At 42.7% G+C, this 22,905-nt stretch overlaps 1 protein-coding gene across 1 annotated transcript in view; it reads right to left on the minus strand.

Annotated features, from left to right (window-relative positions):
• LOC311134303 (ethanolamine kinase 1-like) overlaps window positions 1-22,905 on the minus strand; it is a 29,940-nt gene that overhangs the window by 4,873 nt on the left and 2,162 nt on the right. Inside the window, exons 2-5 of the mRNA XM_084167938.1 lie at window positions 11,692-11,829; window positions 9,728-9,849; window positions 8,413-8,553; window positions 3,844-3,986 (exon numbers count right to left, since the gene is read on the minus strand). Of these exons, the coding sequence (XP_084024064.1) occupies window positions 3,844-3,986; window positions 8,413-8,553; window positions 9,728-9,849; window positions 11,692-11,829 (544 nt within the window). The remainder of the gene's footprint in view (window positions 1-3,843; window positions 3,987-8,412; window positions 8,554-9,727; window positions 9,850-11,691; window positions 11,830-22,905) is intronic.

Consider the following 22,905-nt stretch of genomic DNA (forward strand, 5'->3'; position numbering starts at 1 on the left):
AGCTCAGGTGCATCCTGTTTCCATTGATCATCCTTGAGATGTTTCTACAACTTGATTGGTGTCCACCTGTGGTAAATTCAATTGATTGGACATGATTTGGAAAAGCACACACCTGTATATATAAGGTCCCACAGTTGACAGTGCATGTCAGAGCAAAAACCAAGCCATGAGATCGAAGGAATTGTCTATAGAGCTCCGAGACAGGATTGTGTCGAGGCACAGATCTAGGGAAGGGTACTAAAACATTTCTGCAGCATTGAAGGTCCCCAAGAACACAGTGGCCTCCATCATTCTTAAATGGAAGAAGTTTGGAACCACCAAGACTCTTCCTAGAGCTGGCCACCCGGCCAAACTGAGCAATCAGGGGAGAAGGGCCTTGGTCAGGGAGGTGACCAAGAACCTAATGATCACTCTGACAGAGCTCCAGAGTTCCTCTGTGGAGATGGGAGAACCTTCCAGAAGGACAACCATCTGTGATGAACGGAGCAAAATATCCTTAATAAAAACCTGCTCCAGAGTTCTCAGGACCTCAGATTGGGGCTAAGGTTCACCTTTCAACAGGACAATGACCCTAAGCACACAGCCAATACAACACAGGAGTGGCTTCGGGCAAGTCTCTGAATGTCCTTGAGTGGCCCAGCCAGAGCCCTGACTTGAACCCGATCGAACATCTCTGGAGAGACCGTAAAATAGCTGTGCAGCGATGCTCCCCATCCAACCTGACAGAACTTGAGAGGATCTGCAGAGAAGAATGGGAGAAGCTCCCCAAATATAGGTGTGGCAAGCTTGTAGCGTCATACCCAAGAAGACTCAAGGCTGTAATCGCTGCCAAAGGTGCTTCAACAAAGTACTAAACGGTCTGAATACTTAAGTAAATGTCATATTTCCGTATTTTCATTTTTATACATTTGCAAAAATTTCAAAAAAACAGTTTTTTGCTTTGTCATTATGGGGTATTGTGTGTAGATTGATGAGGGGAAAAACAATTTAATCAATTTTAGACTAAGGCTTTAACGTAGCAAAATGTGGAAAAAGTAAACGGGTCTGAATAATTTCTGAATGCACTGTATGTGGACACCCCTCCAAATTAGTGGATTCGGCTATTTCAGCCACACCCATTGCTGACAGGTGTATAAAATCGAGCACACAGCCATGCAATCTCCATAGACAAACATTGGCAGTAGAATGGCCTTACTCAGTGACCACACATGCTCACAGAACGGGACCGCTGAGTGCTGAAGTGCGTAAAAATCGTCTGTCCTCGGTTACAACACTCACTACCGAGTTCCAAACTGCCTCTGGAAGCAACGTCAGCACAATAACTGTTTGTCGGGAGCTTCATGAAATGGGTTCCCATGGCAGAGCAGCCGCACACAAGCCTAAGATCACCATGCGCAATGCCAAGCGACGGCTGGAGTGGTGTAAAGCTCGCCGCCATTGGACTCTGTAGCAGTCGAAATGCGTTCTCTGGAGTGATGAATCACGCTTCACCATTTAGCAGTCCGACGGACAAATCTGGGTTTGGCGGATGCCAGGAGAACGCTACCTGCCCCAACACATAGTGCCAAAAATAAAGTTTGGTGAAGGAGGAATAATGGTTTGGGCTAGTCCCCTTAGTTCCAGTGAAGGGAAATCTTAATGCTACAGCATACAATGACATTCTAGACGATTCTGTTCTTCAAACTTTGTGGCAACAGTTTCAGCATGACAATGCCCCCATGCACAAAGCGAGGTCTATACAGAAATGGTTTGTCGAGATCGGTGTGGAAGAACTTGACTGGCCTGCACAGAGCCCTGACCTCAACCCCATTGAACACATTTGGGATGAATTGGAACGCCGACTGTGAGCCAGGCCTAATTACCCAACATCACTGTCCGACCTCACTAATGCTCGTGGCTGAATGGAAGCAAGTCCCCGCAGCAATGTTCCAACATCTAGTGGAAAGCCGTGGATGAGTGGAGTGGATGCTGTTATAGCAGCAAAGGGGGGACCAACTCCATATTAATGCCCATGATTTTGGAATAAAATGTTCGACAAGCAGGTGTCCACATACTTTTGGTCATGTAGTGTATCTGCACCTAGCAAACCATAATCTAAACCCAACAGATAAAACACTAATTACTCTAGCCTTCATTTCGGTGGCTAGTTAGCTGGTTATCTGTTTGGCTAGCTAGTGAAAGTGACAGCTGAGGTTGACGCTTCGTGAGCGCAGTCCAAATTTACCGCTACACACAAGTTCTTGCCTGAAAGACTAACTAATTAGCTAGCAGCTTGGGCCGTTTCCTTATGAATTACATTGGTAGAAACAAGACAAAACAACCAACAAGTTAGCTGACTATATGCAGCTAAACACTGCAACTATTTCCATGAGACAGAGAGCAATCATTCGAGCTCGCCTGTACCAACCAAGTTATCATGACTTGCTAATCTGAGAGCTATTTCAAATCAAATCAAATCAAATCAAATTTTATTGGTCACATGCGCCGAATACAACAGGTGCAGACATTACAGTGAAACGCTTACTTACAGCCCTTAACCAACAGTGCATTTATTTTAAACAAAAAAGTAAAAATAAAACAAAAAAAAGTGTTGAGAAAAAAAAGAGCAGAAGTAAAATAAAGTGACGCTTTTCAAAGTGCAAGGACGTGTCCGAATCAGTATCACCAACCAACATAGATGCAGCCTCTTTCACAGTGAAAAGTTGTGTCTACTTCGGCGCCATCATTTTGAGCAATGAAGTTAAAAAAAACTTTAAAATGTCAAACGACAGCATACCCTGTTTGCGGTTTCTGGTTGATGACAACAGCCACGCGAATACGACAACAGGTTGTTAGAAAGTTAATTTTGCGATATTGACACAGATATTATTGTTAGAAAAACAAGGCAGTTCGCGGCCGCTATAGTAATTTAAAGAGAAGCCGTTGACAGCCACTATGGGTTCTAAAGAGTTAATATAAATCCACAAGCGTTCTATAATTACACTATTAGTTTGTTTTAACATCTGCAAACAGCTAGTTTGTATTTTCATAGCAATTTGTGGCTAAATCGTGTTAGCCGCTAATACTAATTGCTAGTCAGAGCAAACGTAGCTAGCTATACAGCCTGATACCAGTGATGGTGAAGGCCTAAATCAGCATGTTGTTTGTGCAACAGTATCTTCTCAACCAAAGAGGATTAGGCGAAGTATGAATATGTTAGCTAGCTAACAGAAAACATTTAATGTAGCCAAATATTATAGGGTCCGCTAGGAAACACTGACCAGCATTTTGGTTCCTACCCTGTCACAATAACTCCTCCCTGTCAAACACTGTATTCAAAGTGCCCACTATTATAATCTAACTATAAAATTATAATAATCATTCTATTTCTATGATCCCAACCGTTCACCCAAGTGTTTTGATCTATATTGCAAGTCAAAACGCAACTGCAACATTTGGTTAAAAATAATGCCTCGATTTTTTGCCAATATCGTGCAGCCCTTCGTCATAGTGTGGAAATGATCTGAAATGAGTGCAGGAAAAGCAGAAATTGATGAAAATGCAGAAAGTATTTTGTTTAATTGAACAGTATAAAACAATCAGAATGGAGAAAGACCCATTGAAATCACTTAGAATGTATGTGTTGCCACCCTAGGGTCACGCACTACTCATAATGCACATTTAGAATTTGTATTATTCAAAAACATAAAATACCGTCAAAATTATAAAAATACCGTGATATGATATTTGGCCAATTTCACCCCCAGCCCTAGTTCTACCTATAGATGTCCTTGGCCTCTTTGCTGTTGTGGACAAAGTTCTAACCGTGTGGAAGATGTTCTAACATTGCTGTAACCAACTCACTCTCTTTGCTGTTGTGGATGATGTTCTTGCAGAGCAGGTCATTGTGGCAGAGCACCACAGGAGAGCCGAGCTGAGACAAGTGCTCCTTCATCCACACCATCTCCTGCTCCAACACTGCCTGGCTGGGCACCTCCTGCTGGATCCTGGAGAGAAAGGGGTGGTGGTGATGGGGGGGGGGGGGGGGAGTCCACAATTTCAGATAAACATCCATGTCTCCGTTTCCTCCCTGTGACTGTTGTCGAGGACACCATGTTCATCGTTAAATAAAAACAACAGTAAGTTGCCTCTATTTAGAGTGAATGAAATAGCTTTGACAGGTTTTCACCAAAGTGTATGGACAACAGTGCATGGGACTTTGTAGAATTAACAAAAAAAGACATGCACACACTAGTCTGTATCTCAAAAGGGTAGAGATTCTCACTCCTTGCACGCTGCCTTACATGCAGGAGCTTTGGGCTACTGTTGATTGCGAAGATTAGGTATTTTTCATTGACGTAAAACGAAAGTTAGCGAGTATGCCTATTGTGGTCCTCTGTAGCTCAATTGGTAGAGCATGGCGCTTGTAACGCCAGGGTAGTGGGTTCGATCCCCGGGACCACCCATACATAAAAATGTATGCACACATGACTGTAAGTCGCTTTGGATAAAAGCGTCTGCTAAATGGCATATTATTATTATTTATATTATTACAAGGGGAATGTCCTCCGTATGGACAAGTTTTAATATTGTAGAGGACTAAGATAAGAAGAACGTTGGCGCAGCAAAATGCAGGCTACTGTGCAACTCGCTATTCAGGTAGGATGCAATTTTTGAACTTTTGAACTTTTTTCATATTTATAATTTGTTTTATCATTTTTACTCTATATCATTGTTATCATTGTAGGCCTATTGATTAATCTAAACCAATTCTTTAAATATGCAAAATGTGTTTTGTTTAATTCTGTTTAAACATTTTCATTGGCTAAATGAAGTTTGATCTGTCTTTTTAATTGTGTCCTCCGTATTTAGTTTAAGATAGGTTATAAGTAGGCCTGTTGTAAAATAAATATCATTAGCCTATTGCTGTCATTTGTTGGGTACAGTAAGCACTAGCCTTTCTTGGTAATTGCTGCAATATAGCCTGTTCAACATTTTGTGAAGGTTTAAACCAGTTCGCAAGTGTTTTATTTTCTTCTGTTGAGCCATTTTCTTTGGCCAAATTAAGTTCCAACTGTAATGTTGTGTTTGCCGCAATATACTATTCTGCACGTATTTTCCGTATAAACAATGGCTTGACTTTTGATATTACCCTAATAAAGTTTATAAACTTTTGTGAAGGTTTGCTGTGGTGTGGCTATTAGCCTATTATACTGCAGACCTATGATATGCAGGCAGTGAGCAGTTGACTCCGACAGTTGAACTTGAGGTGAGGTACAAATGTTCTTGGCATACAAGAGTTACTCCTATAATCTAACATTATAAACAAATATTTTGATAGAAAACTAACATATTAGCCTCCTTCAGTACGCCTATATCTGTATAGCAGATGCAGTAGCCTATCTGACAAGGATAAAGAAATACACGTTGGTGTCATAGTATGCCGCCGGCATATCTCGATCTCTCTCTCTCTCTGGGGCTAAGTTTACAGTCCATTCAGAAAGTATTCAGACCCCTTGACTTTTTCCACATTTTGTTATGTTAAAGCCTCATTCAAAAATGTATTAAAAAAATAAAAAGTTCCCCCCAAAGATCTACACACAATACCCCATAATGACAAAGCGAAAACAGGTTTTTAGACATTTTTGCAAATGTATTCAAAATAACAACATAAATACTTTATTTACATCAGTATTCAGACCCTTTGCCATGAGACTCAAAATTGAGCTCAGGTGCATGCTGTTTCCATTGATCATCCTTGAGATGTTTCTACAACTTGATTGTAGTCCACCTGTGGGGAATTCAATTGATTGGACATGATTTGGAAAACCACACACCTGTCTATATAAGGTCCCACAGTCGACAGTGCAGGTCAGAGCAAAAACCAAGCCATGAGGTCGAAGGAATTGTCCGTAGAGCTCTGAGACAGGATTGTGTTGAGGCACAGATCTGGGGAAGGGTATCAAAAAATATCTGCAGCATTGAAGGTTCCCAAGAACACAGTGGCCTCCATTATTTTTAAATGGAAGATGTTTGGAACCACCAAGACACTTCCTAGAGCTGGCCGCCTGGCCAAACTGAGTAATCGGGGGAAAAGGGCTTTGGTCAGGGAGGTGACCAAGAACCCGATGGTCACTCTGATAGAGCTCCAGAGTTCCTCTGTGGAGATTGGAGAACCTTCCAGAAGGACAACCATCTCTGCATCACTCCACCAATCAGGCTTTATGGTAGAGTGGCCAGACGGAAGCCACTCCTCAGTAAAAGGTACATGACAGCCCGCTTGGAGTTTGCCAAAAGGCAACTAAAGACTCGCAGACCATGAGAAACAAGATTCTCTGGTCTGATGAAACCAAGATTGAACTCTTTGGCCTGAATGCCAAGCGTCACATCTGGAGGAAACCTGGCACCATCCCTATGGTGAAGCATGGTGGTGGCAGCATCATGCTGTGGGGATGTTTTTCAGCGGCAGGGACTGGGAGACTAGTCAGGATCGAGGGAAAAGATGAACGGAGCAAAATACATAGAGATCCTTGATGAAAACGTGCTCCAGAGCGCTCAGGACCTCAGACTGGGGTGAACAGGTGATCGACCCTAAGCACACAGCCAAGATCTGCAGTGAAGAATGGGAGAAACTCCCCAAATACAGGTGTGCCAAGCTTGTAGCGTCATACCCAAGAAGACTCGAGGCTGTAATCGCTGCCAAAGGTGCTTCAACAAAGTTCCTAGTAAAGGGTCTGAATACTTATGTAAATGTAATATTTCTGTTTTTTATTTTTTTAATACATTTGCAAAAATGTCTAAAAACCTGTTTTTGCTTTGTCATTATGGGGTATTGTGTGTAGATTGATGAGGGGAAAGAAACAATTGAATCCATTTTAGAATAAGGCTGTAACGTCACAAAATGTGGAAAAAGTCAAGGGGCCTGAATACTTTCCGAAGGCACTGTATATATATATTTTTTATATCAATATCATACAGTGGACGCCTAAGCCTATAGGCCTATGAATGCAATGCCCTGATGCATTTAGTGCTCAAATCTCTGACATCTGAACCGTGAGGTGGACCATTATTGTTTTAGGAAAGTAAAAACTAAATGCTATAAAGTTCTGCATATGCTACACATCCAAACACAAGAATAGTGTTTTTGTAATTTGTTATAGGCTGTTTTTAAGGACAGGTAAATGTGGCTCATTTGGTCAATATCCCTTGTTTATTGATGGCGCTGGCTGTGTGGGTGGACACCCTAATGGGTAACGCAGCCAATGCATATGGATGACCATTCAATTTCTCAAATGTCCGATAAATTAAAATCTTCCCGGTCACTTGTACGGCGCCAAAGTTTCCTATCGGAAACCCTGGTGTGTATGTGTGTACTGTATGTGTGTTTGTGTGAGAGTAAGAGAGAGTGAGGTAATGTGTGTGTACTGTATACACCCTGAGAGTGCCCAGTGGAGCAGTGCTGAGAGGAAAGGGTTCATTCCATGGGTAACTGTCTCGGCCAATTGAGCGACCACTCTCCTGTGGTAATGGGCTTAAAGGGCTAATCCAGAGTTAGCCTGAAGAGGAAGAGATGGGGAGAGGAAGAGAAGAAAGGAGAGGGGGAGGAGAGGATTGACCGACTCCCACTGTGTTAACTCTCTATCCAGGGATTCCCACCTCTAACCTTCATCCATTAGTAGTACAGCAACAGTTACTACTATAGGGAATACTCCCTAGTACCAGTAACCAACCACCAACTGCTACTACTGCTGCTTCTCCCTATAGCCTATCCCCACTGAGGACCATCTGTACCCAGGCCACCGCTCTCTTACTGAGCTCCCTGTCTCCAAGAGCTTCACCCAGCTCTCCTCCCTGCCTGCCCAGGATCTCTGCTGTTGGCTGGGTATAGGAGCAAGTTGAGCAACCAGCACCTACCCTCAAGAAGGCAGAAGCCTCCTCTTCTCTGGGCAAAGTTGTTGAGTCTACGTGTGTGTGAGTGTGAATAGTAGTGTGTGTACGGTGCAGGCAGGATAGTTGAATGACACAGTGTGCTACGTTACCAAGGTGTTCTAGGCAGGCTGATAAATTGTAAGCGTTATGTAAACATCTGATATCCCGATGCATACCTCTGGCTCCCTAATCCACATCTACCCTACACTGTAGTTATGATCACACTTACATAAGAGCCTGTATAGAGGACTTAATAACCATGGGAATAAAGTGTAATCCACCCAGACACAGACGACTGAGAACAGGACTGTAAGGTAACTGGCCAGCGTATGTATGAACAATAAACCAGGTTATGAAAAGACCCTTCTGAGTAAGATGGGCCAAAGTGTGTCTGAGCCAGTGTGTGTGCGTGTGTGTAACTTCGGTCTAGTTTCTTTACAGTCTCTGTGTGTTTTCAGGTTACCTGGTGTGGAGTGTGTTTGTGTCTTTTCAGGTTCCTCTTACCTGGTGTTGGAGGCTTGGTCGGTGAACTCTGTAGCGACCAGAGAGAAATATTTCCTCATCTTGATCCACAGGTTGGGTTTGGGGATGCAGCCGTTGTGTGCGTGGATCGCATGGATACGAGCCATCTCCCTGGATATCAGTCTAAGGAGGAAGACACACACGATAAGATACTATATTACACACTACTCAATACAGTATACCAGTACTCACCCTTTATGCAAACATGTTTGTTCTGATTAATTAAATAAAATACAATGTGCTCATCTAAAATTACTCATATCCACGAAAAAGGTTGGGTCCTGGATCCTTCTCTGATAATGTATTAACTTGACCGCTTGACCTCTAATTCTAGTTCCATGGGTTTAGGACTGTCTTGATACTTTTCAGTCCCTCTGGATTCATCAGAAGTCTACTATACTATACTATACTATACTATACTATACTATACTATACTATACTATACTGTCTGAGCACCGTACCATGTGCTGCCGTGTTCAGTCTGCTGTAAACAAAGTCCTGACCGTAACATCTCACTACATTTACATTACATTTACATTTTAGTCATTTAGCAGACGCTCTTATCCAGAGCGACTTACAGTTAGTGAGTGCATACATTATTTTTTAATTTTTCATACTGGGAATCGAACCCACAACCCTGGCGTTGCAAACACCATGCTCTACCAACTGAGCTACATCCCTGCCGGCCATTCCCTCCCCTACCCTGGACGACGCCGGGCCAATTGTGCGCCGACCCATGGGACTCCCGGTCACGGCCGGCTACGACAGAGCCTGGATTCGAACCAGGATCTCTAGTGGCACAGCTAGCACTGCGATGCAGCGCCTTAGACCACTGCGCCACTCGGGACTACAACTACCCATAAACCCAGCAGAACAGACAGTGTGACCATGTGGATGGAAAACATGTATCACCATAACTCAAGGTTAGAGCAGTGAAGATGCTCTCCTATACTGGTTTCCTAGAAAGAGCAGGAGGGAGAAAGGACCTGAATGAGCACAGAGTGCAGTGGTGTGTACCATAAACTCCTATCAACTCCTCAGGGAGTTTGTATTGAGGGTGTGTATATTTACAAATCAAAGCCCGCCTTCCCTGCGGGCTAGACAGATAACAGGATCAGCTTGAAGAGGGTTTTCTAGTAAACTGCTGTTTTGGGTAGCATTGTCCCGATCCGTTTAACAGGTACCTCTACACCTCACCTATACCATCACACCTTCGTAGGGAGGGGTCCCTGTTGGACTGCACCATGTCCTCACCTGAGTAGGGAGGGATCCCTGTTGGACTGCACCATGTCCTCACCTGAGTATGGTAGGATCCCTGACGTCCTGTGTTCCGAGGGCGTCCCCCTGCATGAACTCGTAGCAAAGGCCATTCTGGAAGGTGCAGTAGAGCCGCGGTGCGCAGCCGTTAGCATGCAGCACCTGGGAACACACACAAATTATTAGACACAGGTGACCTAAGACAGACCAGGAAATAGCCTCCATATGGGTCCATGCACAGGGAGTTGAACTTGGCTACCAGTGTAGATGCACTTCCTGAAGAATCTGCTGTTTGATTTACATACAGTGGGGAGAAAAAGTATTTAGTCAGCCACCAATTGTGCAAGTTCTCCCACTTAAAAAGATGAGAGGCCTGTAATTTTCAACATAGGTACACGTCAACTATGACAGACAAATTGAGGAAAGAAAATCCAGAAAATCACATTGTAGGATTTTTAATGAATTGATTTGCAAATTATGGTGGAAAATAAGTATTTGGTCACCTACAAACAAGCAAGATTTCTGGCTCTCACAGACCTGTAACCTCTTCTTTAAGAGGCTCCTCTGTCCTCCACTCGTTACCTGTATTAATGGCACCTGTTTGAACTTGTTATCAGTATAAAAGACACCTGTCCACAACCTCAAACAGTCACACTCCAAACTCCACTATGGCCAAGACCAAAGAGCTGTCAAAGGACACCAGAAACAAAATTGTAGACCTGCACCAGGATGGGAAGATTGAATCTGCAATAGGTAAGCAGCTTGGTTTGAAGAAATCAACTGTGGGAGCAATTATTAGGAAATGGAAGACATACAAGACCACTGATAATCTCCCTCGATCTGGGGCTCCACGCAAGATCTCACCCCGTGGGGTCAAAATGATCACAAGAACGGTGAGCAAAAATCCCAGAACCACACGGGGGGACCTAGTGAATGACCTGCAGAGAGCTGGGACCAAAGTAACAAAGCCTACCATCAGTAACACACTACGCCGCCAGGGACTCAAATCCTGCAGTGCCAGACGTGTCCCCCTGCTTAAGCCAGTACATGTCCAGGCCCGTCTGAAGTTTGCTAGAGTGCATTTGGATGATCCAGAAGAGGATTGGGAGAATGTCATATGGTCAGATGAAACCAAAATAGAACTTTTTGGTAAAAACTCAACTCGTCGTGTTTGGAGGACAAATAATGCTGAGTTGCATCCAAAGAACACCATACCTACTGTGAAGCATGGGGGTGGAAACATCATGCTTTGGGGCTGTTTTTCTGCAAAGGGACCAGGACGACTGATCCGTGTAAAGGAAAGAATGAATGGGGCCATGTATCGTGAGATTTTGAGTGAAAACCTCCTTCCATCAGCAAGGGCATTGAAGATGAAACGTGGCTGGGTCTTTCAGCATGACAATGATCCCAAACACACCGCCCGGGCAATGAAGGAGTGGCTTCGTAGGAAGCATTTCAAGGTCCTGGAGTGGCCTAGCCAGTCTCCAGATCTCAACCCCATAGAAAATCTTTGGAGGGAGTTGAAAGTCCGTGTTGCCCAGCGACAGCCCCAAAACATCACTGCTCTAGAGGAGATCTGCATGGAGGAATGGGCCAAAATACCAGCAACAGTGTGTGAAAACCTTTTGAAGACTTACAGAAAACGTTTGACCTGTGTCATTGCCAACAAAGGGTATATAACAAAGTATTGAGAAACTTTTGTTATTGACCAAATACTTATTTTCCACCATAATTTGCAAATAAATTCATTAAAAATCCTACAATGTGATTTTCTGGATTTTTTTTCCTCATTTTGTCGGTCATAGTTGACATGTACCTATGATGAAAATTACAGGCCTCTCATCTTTTTAAGTGGGAGAACTTGCACAATTGGTGGCTGACTAAATACTTTTTTCCCCCACTGTAGATGTCTTCTAGTGAAGCAACTGAAAGCTCTGAAGTGTCAAGTGTGTGAACTGTGAAGGGTGTGTGTGTGTGTGTGTTTGAGAACATGTGTACGTGCACCTGGAAGCTCTTGAGCTCATTGTCTCGGTCGACAATCAGCTCCGTCTTGTTCCCGTACACGCGCACCAGAACCACATCTTCTGGACTCGCCTCCACATAACAACCAACCAGCTTATTAGTGGTCCCATCAGTGAAGAGCTGAGAGAGGGAGAACGGGAGAGAGAGAGAGAGAGATTAATACAGCAGAAAATCAGTAGCGCCATCACCAGTGAAGGTCTGGAAAGACGGACTGGGAGGGAGAGATTCTGGGAGAATTTCAATTGCATACTCCTCGCGTCCACAAAACCAATTGGTTTGCAATTGAGATTCTCCCATTGTTTAGTTGGGTTTACTCTAGTTTACTGTCACTAGGTAATTTGAGGCACAAGCCTGTCCTTGTCAGGAATCATATCAGAATGCATAGGCCTAGATGACCATGAGAAGGTTGAGTGAGTCACAACAGTGATTTCCTAGGTCTGACTATCTCCTGAGCTGAGACAGCAGAAACAGGTCATTTCCATGTAAAAGGACCCATGAGCACCAACATGTGACGTTTATAGGAGCATATCATATTTGGTATCAAATGAGCTAAAAGTCTATATTTTGGGGAAATTAAGGTATAGATGTTTTTCAACCATTTTCCATTCTAATAATAATAATAATAATAATAATAACAATAATAAGGAAAAAGCAAAGGCTTTGATTTCTGGTCACACAGATTGCAAAGGAGTCTTAAAAACATCTACTAGAAAAAGTATTAAAAGTATTAGAAATACATAAAAACACAATGTTGAAGTAAAGGCCTCTGCCAACTAATATCAACATTTATATTTAGTTGTGCAGAAATGATTTGCCTTCTGTAAGTTTAAAAAATATTGTTTTGTCATTCTGTTACCAAAAACCCACACATCTTTCAGATATTTTCTAATTTCTCTCACTCATGAGGGAGGATTATGAAAGTTCACAGAAGTAACAATTTGTAAGTCGCTCTCCAATTTGTAAGTCGCTCTGGATAAGAGCGTCTGCTAAATGATGTAAATGTAACAAGTTAAGGTTGACCTACCAATTAGTTAGTGTTTTTACTGATAACAATTCATACACAAAAGTAATAAGTGATTAAAAACGCGTCATACTTACCAAAATCGGTAACAGAAACTAGGTTTCCATCCAATTGGCGACAGATTTAAGGGAATTTAAGAATTCGCATAAAGAAGATACAGTGAGGGAAAAAAGTATTTGATCCCTGCTGATTTTGTACGTTTGCCCACTGACAAAGAAATGATCAGTCTTTCATTTTAATGGTAGGTTTATTTGAACAGTGAGAGACAGAATAACAACAAAAACATCCAGAAAAACACATGTCAAAAATTTTATACATTGATTTGCATTTTAATGAGGGAAATAAGTATTTGACCCCTCTGCAAAACATGACTTAGTACTTGGTGGCAAAACCCTTGTTGGCAATTACAGATGTCAGACGTTTCTTGTAGTTGGCCACCAGGTTTGCACACATCTCAGGAGGGATTTTGTCCCACTCCTCTTTGCAGATCTTCTCCAAGTCATTAAGGTTTCGAGCCTGACGTTCGGCAACTCGAACCTTCAGCTCCCTCCACAGATTTTCTATGGGATTAAGGTCTGGAGACTGGCTAGGCCACTCCAGGACCTTAATGTGCTTCTTCTTGAGCCACTCCTTTGTTGCCTTGGCCGTGTGTTTTGGGTCATTGTCATGCTGGAATACCCATCCACGACCCATTTTCAATGCCCTGGCTGAGGGAAGGAGGTTCTCACCCAAGATTTGACGGTACATGGCCCCGTCCATCGTCCCCCTTATGCGGTGAAGTTGTCCTGTCCCCTTAGCAGAAAAACACCCAGAGCATAATGTTTCCACCTCCATGTTTGACGGTGGGGATGGTGTTCTTGAGGTCATAGGCAGCATTCCTCCTCCTCCAAACACAGCACTTTGGTCTCAACTGACCACAACACTTTCACCCAGTTCTCCTCTGAATCATTCAGATGTTCATTGGCAAATTTCAGACGGTCCTGTATATGTGCTTTCTTGAGCAGGGGGACCTTGCGGGCACTGCAGGATTTCAATCCTTCACGGCGTAGTGTGTTACCAATTGTTTTCTTTGCGACTATGGTCCCAGCTGCCTTGAGATCATTGACAAGATCCTCCCGTGAAGTTCTGGGCTGATTCCTCACCGTTCTCATGATCATTGCAACTCCACGAGGTGAGATCTTGCATGGAGCCCCAGGCCGAGGGAGATTGACAGTTCTTTTGTGTTTCTTCCATTTGCGAATAATCACACCAACTGTTGTCACCTTCTCACCAAGCTGCTTGGCGATGGTCTTGTAGCCCATTCCAGCCTTGTGTAGGTCTACAATCTTGTCCCTGACATCCTTGGAGAGCTCTTTGGTCTTGGCCATGGTGGAGAGTTTGGAATCTGATTGATTGATTGCTTCTGTGGACAGGTGTCTTTTATACAGGTAACAAACTGAGATTAGGAGCACTCCCTTTAAGAGTGTGCTCCTAATCTCAGCTCGTTACCTGTATAAAAGACACCTGGGAGCCAGAAATCTTTCTGATTGAGAGGGGGTCAAACACTTATTTCCCTCATTAAAATGCAAATCAATTTATAACATTTTTGACATGTGTTTTTCTGGATTTTTTTGTTGTTATTCTGTCTCTCACTATTCAAATAAACCTACCATTCAAATTATAGACTGATCATTTCTTTGTCAGTGGGCAAACGTACAAAATCAGCAGGGGATCAAATACTTTTTTCCCTCACTGTACGCATTTTCCCACCAATGGTGTGTTGCCACCAAATATACTTTTTGCAGATAAAAATAATCATTGTGTGATAACGTAGTCCTCACAAAATGTACTTTTTCGCTTAAGTTTTCATGTAACGAATAAAAATCTAAAGTACAATACGTTTCCATCGCATTTTCAACTCTACTGCATTAAATAGCAAAAGTGCCTACTCTGGTCTTGGCACGTGCGCTCTAGCCAACAGCTAGCAGATACAGTGCAGTAGGCTGTGTGGGTATAGTCTACATGGTGAGATTATTATGGAGAAGAGCGAGAAATTTTTTATTTGTCAAACGGCAGTCAAGCATCGATCATCATGTCACCAGAATAAGACCCTCGATAATTATTGGAAAGGAGCATCAAGATCACCGTGCAATTTCACCATCCTGTGAAGTTCAATGTAATTTATTTAATCTGTAGCCTAATAAACTGCATGGTTTACCGAATCGTAGTGGGAGGACCACACACCATATCATCGCGTGACTCCAAGTTTACTTCGATATGATAGCTATTATATCAATAATTGCGCATAAAGGCATTTCCACCGACATTTCTCGCATAATTCCTTTTACCGACACAAAAAGATCCCACTGTCAAACGAACAAATTATCTGTCAGCATTTATAAAATTGTACCGAAACTTCCTGTTTCCATCACAGCTGTCGTGTTTTGTTTTTTGATACGGTACGACTTTACTCGCATAAAAACTGAGGATAGAAACCTGGTTAGTGACCGAAAAATCTGTAATAGAATGACAGAATTGCGGGTGTAGCAATTACATCTGCTAAATATGTGTGTGTGACCAATAAAATTTGATTTGATTTGCAATTCTATTGGCCACAATGGGAAATCATTGTAGTCATAAGTTTCACGTTTTATTAGTCATACAGTATGTACAGGATACACATGGTATACAACGTCCAATGAAATGCTTACTTGTAGGTTCCTTCTCGACAATGCAACAATAAGAAATCATAAAAGATAATACAAACATAAAGTAAATGGCTCAGTAGAATATATTTTTTTAGCATAAGTATAATACAGGAAGGGACAATTTATAGTACAATATTTACACATGTACAGTGGGGAGAACAAGTATTTGATACACTGCCGATTTTGCAGGTTTTCCTACTTACAAAGCATGTAGAGGTCTGTAATTTTTATCATAGGTACACTTCAACTGTGAGAGACGGAATCTAAAACAAAAATCCAGAAATTCACATTGTATGATTTTTAAGTAATTAATTTGCATTTTATTGCATGACATAAGTATTTGATACATCAGAAAAGCAGAACTTAATATTTGGTACAGAAACCTTTGTTTGCAATTACAGAGATCATACATTTCCTGTAGGTCTTGACCAGGTTTGCACACACTGCAGCAGGGATTTTGGCCCACTCCTCCATACAGACCTTCTCTAGATCCTTCAGGTTTCGGGGCTGTCGCTGGGCAATACGGACTTTCAGCTCCCTCCAAAGATTTTCTATTGGGTTCAGGTCTGGAGACTGGCTAGGCCACTCCAGGACCTTGAGATGCTTCTTACGGAGCCACTCCTTAGTTGCCCTGGCTGTGTGTTTGGGGTCGTTGTCATGCTGGAAGACCCAGCCACGACCCATCTTCAATGCTCTTACTGAGGGAAGGAGGTTGTTGGCCAAGATCTCGCGATACATGGCCCCATCCATCCTCCCCTCAATACGGTGCAGTCGTCCTGTTCCCGTTGCAGAAAAGCATCCCCAAAGAATGATGTTTCCACCTCCATGCTTCATGGTTGGGATGGTGTTCTTGGGGTTGTACTCATCCTTCTTCTTCCTCCAAACACGGCGAGTGGAGTTTAGACCAAAAAGCTACATTTTTGTCTCATCAGACCACATGACCTTCTCCCATTCCTCCTCTGGATCATCCAGATGGTCATTGGCAAACTTCAGACGGGCCTGGACATGCGCTGGCTTGAGCAGGGGGACCTTGCGTGCGCTGCAGGATTTTAATCCATGACGGCGTAGTGTGTTACTAATGGTTTTCTTTGAGACTGTGGTCCCAGCTCTCTTCAGGTCATTGACCAGGTCCTGCCGTGTAGTTCTGGGCTGATCCCTCACCTTCCTCATGATCACTGATGCCCCACGAGGTGAGATCTTGCATGGAGCCCCAGACCGAGGGTGATTGACCGTCATCTTGAACTTCTTCCATTTTCTAATAATTGCGCCAACAGTTGTTGCCTTCTCACCAAGCTGCTTGCCTATTGTCCTGTAGCCCATCCCAGCCTTGTGCAGGTCTACAATTGTATCCCTGATGTCCTTACACAGCTCTCTGGTCTTGGCCATTGTGGAGAGGTTGGAGTCTGTTTGATTGAGTGTGTGGACAGGTGTCTTTTATACAGGTAACGAGTTCAAACAGGTGCAGTTAATACAGGTAATGAGTGGAGAACAGGAGGGCTTCTTAAAGAAAAACTAAAAGGTTCTGTGAGAGCCGGAATTCTTACTGGTTGGTAGGTGATCAAATACTTATGTCATGCAATAAAATGCAAATTAATTACTTACAAATCATACAATGTGATTTTCTGGAAATTACAGACCTCTACATGCTTTGTAAGTAGGAAAACCTGCAAAATCGGCAGTGTATCAAATACTTGTTCTCCCCACTGTATCAGAGAAAAGGGGGATTGGATGGGGGGGGCAAGTGTTTAAATTGTGCAGTATTAGCAATAGTAAATAAGAGTCTTGTAGCAGCAATTGTGATGACCCTCCACGTCCTTTCCAACCGCTCTGCTAAAAACCGCTCAGCACTCACAGGGAAAACAACTGCCACTCCAAATTCGCTCCATTCATTAAAATCACAATTTAACAAACACCCATCTATTTTTGTGACTACCTGGACCTACCATTTGGTTTTGAAGTATTGAAACCAAACCATATGATTTTAATAAAAAGTATTTGAATAAACATGAAAAGGTGAATGTAAGAAGCGCACATCATTTCAAATAGGCTACATGTCATATTAAAACAGCATATTAACACTAAATAGGTCAGGAGCCAGAAAGGGAGCCTAAGAAGGAACGAAAATGAATTATTTAGGCTATATTATTTCAAGCCTATCGCCTACAAAGGAATGCATTGTGAAGCATTTGCGAGTGCAACACAATAGGCTGGTAGGGACATAAAGCTCTCAACATTTGAACATCATTTTGTTGTATTAAATCATTACAGTCTATAAACAGCACATATAGGCTGTGACTTAATTCGAATTAAATACAAATTAAACAAAAAATGACTTAGTCACTTTGAATTTATTTTTTGAATTCATTTTTAGGAAAACTAGTTTGGCCAGTCTGTGGCTTCAGGCTCATGCGAGGGTGCCTGGAGAGCAGGCCAGCAGCTGAGAATATCCTCTCCACACTTTCAGAGCCACTGGGGATGCTAAACATCCTTTTGGCCATTCTTGACAGGCTGGGCAGAGATGCATATTTTTCTTATAGGTAGGCCTAAAGGTTTCTAGGCGAAATAACCCAATCGAAATGGAAAGCTTCTTGAAAGTGGGAATATGCCAGGCCTATTGGGCCAAAATCAATTATGGCCTATTGTATAGATAATAGAACAAAAATGAACGAAACATTTAAGAGATCTGATTTTTAGTTTATAAATACTTTGCTACAATGACACACTTAGTTATCTACCCACCTCGTTCCTTTCTTTTAGCATCTGCATGTAGTAAGTACACCTTCACGTTTTTTGGATACGTGTCTTTTCAGAATCCACAATGATTCTTTAGTTGTGGACACTACATCACCGCACTCCATCTCTTGCTCCTCATCTTTGTAAGTCAACTTGATTTTGCACCTGTGTGTTTAATCAGTTTCTTTATGAAAATATTTAGTGAACTCTATGCTATAGCAGCACACAAGTAGACTACAAATGCATGCTGGGCATGGCCCTGAGCTCGTGAAGCGCTACTGGAGCAGGCGAGAAGGCCGATGCTCCAGCCTTTGGGAATCTCGTTCCGCGCTCCAGTCAAATTGGGGTCACTCCGCTCCTCGTTCCACTCCAGCTCCACTCTGCTCACATACTCTGGTGTGAAGCATGAATGTATATATAGTATGTGTGTGTGTATGTCTGTGTCAGTGTGGGTGTGTGTGTATATGTCTGTGCGTGAGTGAGTGCATGTGTGCTAAGGTCCAATTTGTAAGTCGCTCTGGATAAGAGCGTCTGCTAAATGACTTAAATGTAAATGTAAATGTGCGGAGAGTCAGTGCAGGTGGTCAGTCCAGTTCAAGTGTTCAGCAGTCTGTAGTCTTGTAGATAGAAACTTTCTCTGAGCATGTTGGTATCAGACCTCATGCTCCGATATAGTCTGCCTGACGGTAAGAGAGTGAACAGCTCGTAGCTGAGGTGTGTGGGGTCCATGATGCTGCGGGACTTCCTCAGGCACTGTTTCAAGCAGATGTCCTGGATGGACAGTGATGTACTGGGCCGTCTTCACCACCCGCTGGAGGGCGAGGGCCTTGCAGTTGTGGACGGCGCAATTCCCGTACCAGGCCGTGATGCAACCGGTCAGGATGCTCTCGATGGTGCAGCGGTAGTACTTGGAGAGGACCCAGGGTGGCATTCCGAATTTCTTCAGCCGCCTTAGGAAGTAGAAGTTCTGTTGCGCCCTCTTGACAAGAGTGGTGGTGTTGTTGGTCCATGCCAAGTCCTCGGTGATGTGGACACAGAATAACTTAAAACTGCAGACACTCTGCAGTCCCGTTGATGTGGATTGGGGCATGTTCTCTCCTCTGCTTCCTGAAGCCAACAATCAACTCCTTTGTTTTGCTGAAGTTGAGGGAGAGGTTGCTGTCCTGGCACCGCAATGCCAGTTCACTTACCTCCTCCCTATAGGCTGACTCATCGTTGTTGGTTATCAGGCCTACAACCGTGGTGTTGTCAGCAAACTTGGAGTTGGTTTTTGTGCAAAGCCACGCAGTCGTGGGTGAACAGGGAGTACAGCAGAGGGCTGAGGACTAGTGTTGTCACGATACCAGAATTTTGACTTTGATACCAGGTTTAGCATCATGATACTCAATCCCAAAATGATCCCACGGCAAAAAAATAAGGCATATTATTAGCCATAGTCACAGAATGGCACTTGATTCAGACAGATCTTTTGTGTTCAATATCATTAGGCTACATTACACATTTTTGAATGTATGCATTAATTAATAATACAATCAATGTGACTTTTTTTTAACCAATCTAACTACATAACAACAATGGTCATAATTTATTTGAATGGTAAATCTCTATTGATATACTGAGTAAATCAAGATGTAGCCTAGGCCTATTCACAATACAGGTGAAAGCATATTTATTAAATAGAAGTGTGTGCATGCATTGAGTTATTGAGCTTGTTTTGGCTGATTTCATGGGGCTACAGATAAAAAATCTGTTTCCCTTACATTTAGGACTTATTTTATTATACTGATCAACAACATTTTCATAGAAGAAGCAATCTCTTATTTTATAAAAGTGAGCACTGTCTCTTTAAGACCCATGTAGTCATTCACACACACACACACACAGTCAGTTCCAAGGCTCAAGCAAAGATGATCTTGACTGGGAGAGACATGAGGTGGGGGAGACGAAGTGAATTAATCAAGTTTTTGGTGACAATCAGCTTTGAAAATATTAGAAATATTTGGCTTTATCGTTTGTATATTATCACAAACAAGGTAATAGGGTAGTGAATTGATCATAGCTTAAGCTGTAAGCTAGCAAGGAAAGTTGAGCCTACAAAGCTGGAAGCTACCTGTATCTTCTTGCATTGTAAAGCGTTCTAGCCTGTAATGGACATTGTTTTGCGAACAGTAATTAACAGTTTCAACATTTCTACATGCAGTGTTGCATTATTCAAGTGTTTTAACTTCTGTGCAGTGTAAGTGGTGACGCAGCCCAGACTCCCAGTGAGTGCAGTGGTTCCTCAGGACAGGCTAGAGCTAGCAATGAGTAAGTGGAGCAGGCAAGGTGCACTCACGCGATAAGGGGACATCAGCTGCACTGATAGACATACTTGATCCTCCCTTAATCAGTAGACAACGTGAGACACATTTGACAGAAGTACCGAAAGTTTTTTTTAAATCTAGTCCCGAACCGTTTTTCATTCTAGTATCAAAAAAGTACAGAAGTTTCGGTATACTGTGCAACACCACTGAGGACACACCCGTGGGGGGCACCTGTGTTTAGAGTCAGTGTGGAGGAGGTGTTGTTGCCAATCCTCACAGCCTGTGGTCTGACCATCAGGAAGTCCAGGATCCAGTTGCAGAGGGTAGTGTCCAGACACAGAGTTTGGGAAACCCTGGGCTATAGCCTACTCTATTTAATTGAGACCACACGTGCACCTGATCTCGTGGAATTGCCCAGTAACAGTATTCTGGGTTACACTGGAGCTTGACAACTGGGCCAAAGGGCAAGGGCTTTACAGGTAGGCTACTTGTTGAACTTTTCCCAGACAAGGAAGAAGGGTCATTCCATGTCATTTCAGCAAGCCATGACACCCACCATCTCAGATTGTTCTGAAATTGTTTCTGTAGTTAGAAACTTAAGATAAGCATTCCGGAAACATTATTTTGTTGAAATATAATTTGATTAAGCTAATTGAGTACACCCAAATTGGCCATTTGTATTTAGAGGATTCATATAATATTAAATAATTATAGTACCTAACATCCGATTTGGATCAAACTTTTTTTCTAACAATGAGTATGACATGAGGAATCCAAAGAAGAGGTCAAAAGCCATCCACGGACCCCCCACATCAATCCCAAACCAATAATGAGTATATAGTATAGTTCTCTATGTTTGACAAGTAGTATGGAGCTGCTGCTCGGAGTACTGTTTCTTCATTCTTAATGTAATTTATTCTCAGTAAATTTGGTGATGTTTTTTTTTCCCCTGTTCAGAGAAATGAGTCATTGAAGTTATTGGGTTTATATCCCATCCTACATCCTGATATTACCAGGTTCTGACTACTAGATTGTGCTGATTCTGCTATTAGGTGATTCTTTTTTTAAATTCACTGAGAATACATTACATAGGATGAAACAATACTGAGAGCCGCAGCTCCATACTACTTGTCAAACATAGAGAACTGATACTATATACTCGTTGTTGGGGTGGGATTGGTGTGGGGGGTCCGTGGATGGCTTTTGACAACTTCTTTGGATTCCTCATGTCTTTCTCATTGTTAGAAAAAAGTTTGGTCCAAATCGGATGTTAGGTACTATAATTATTGAATATTATATGAATCCTATAAATTAAAATGGCCAATTTGGGTGCAATCAATTAGCTTAATTTCTCAGAGATCTAATTATATTTCAACAAAATAATGTTGTATGAATGCTAATCTTCTCTGGTTCTAACAACAAAACACTGAGATGGTGGGTGCTTTTTGAGTTGGAACGACCCAGCTGTTTGCATTTTCAGTGATAGCCACATCATTCAGTGACTACTGTTGGGGGAGAAAGTAAGACACGGGAACTCATGGTCTGCATCTGTAGTCTCTAGTCAAGTGTGGCTTTCTTTCCTTCTTTCCTTTCCAACCAGTTCAGACCATTGAGATGCACCCGATGGCTAACTAACCATATTTATGCTCACTGCAATGTGGACAATCCGGACTAGTGATTTGACAGCTAAACAGACTATACACACTGGCCCTCTCTCTGGCCACCCACCCCTACATAGCTGGCATTCCTGGCATGGTTGACCAGAGAGATGGGCAGCCTGGCACCGTGTTATGACCACACACACGTACTGTACACTACTTTTGTGAATGAATGATCTATCCCGTGACCGTCTACACATACCCAGAACACAATGCACCACTAAAACCTTTGATCATCCTGCCCCAATGTGTGTGTGTGTGTGTGTGTGTGTTGCTCCACGTGTCACAGGTAATAAGGCTCCAACACAACTGAGGTAACTATTAACGAACATTCTGCTTTTAGGTGATATGTTCTTTGAATGAGAACAAAATGTCTGCATATCTTAGTAGGCTATTACTTTATTGTGGCTACGCTTAAAAGCTTTGGGTCAAATGAAACAAAGTTTATATCCATTCATGAGGCCATTGACGATCAAACATGCAAAAGTGACTAAATATCTCTTGCACACCCACATCAGAGCAAGGCAGAAGGCCACATGGCATTAATGTGTGATAATAAGCAGCTGTAAGGTCAAACAATGGGATTGGAATGGGGTGTGACTGTGCTGTGTGTGTTGGCAGCTTCTGGTGTTTTCAGGGACAGAGGGCAGGATGTTTGGGACTGTACTTGACACTAGATATTTACAGTAACAGAAAGCCCCCCGCCCCTTCCTGTCCAGGTGGCTTAGTCAGGTCAGTTGTGTTCCAGTAAACCCCCCAACTAGTTTATCTCGCTCCATCTCCCTCCGTATCTG

The sequence above is a fragment of the Coregonus lavaretus genome (assembly GCF_964263955.1).
Source record: "Coregonus lavaretus genome assembly, chromosome: 8".
In the NCBI taxonomy this organism is placed as follows: Eukaryota; Metazoa; Chordata; class Actinopteri; order Salmoniformes; family Salmonidae; genus Coregonus; species Coregonus lavaretus.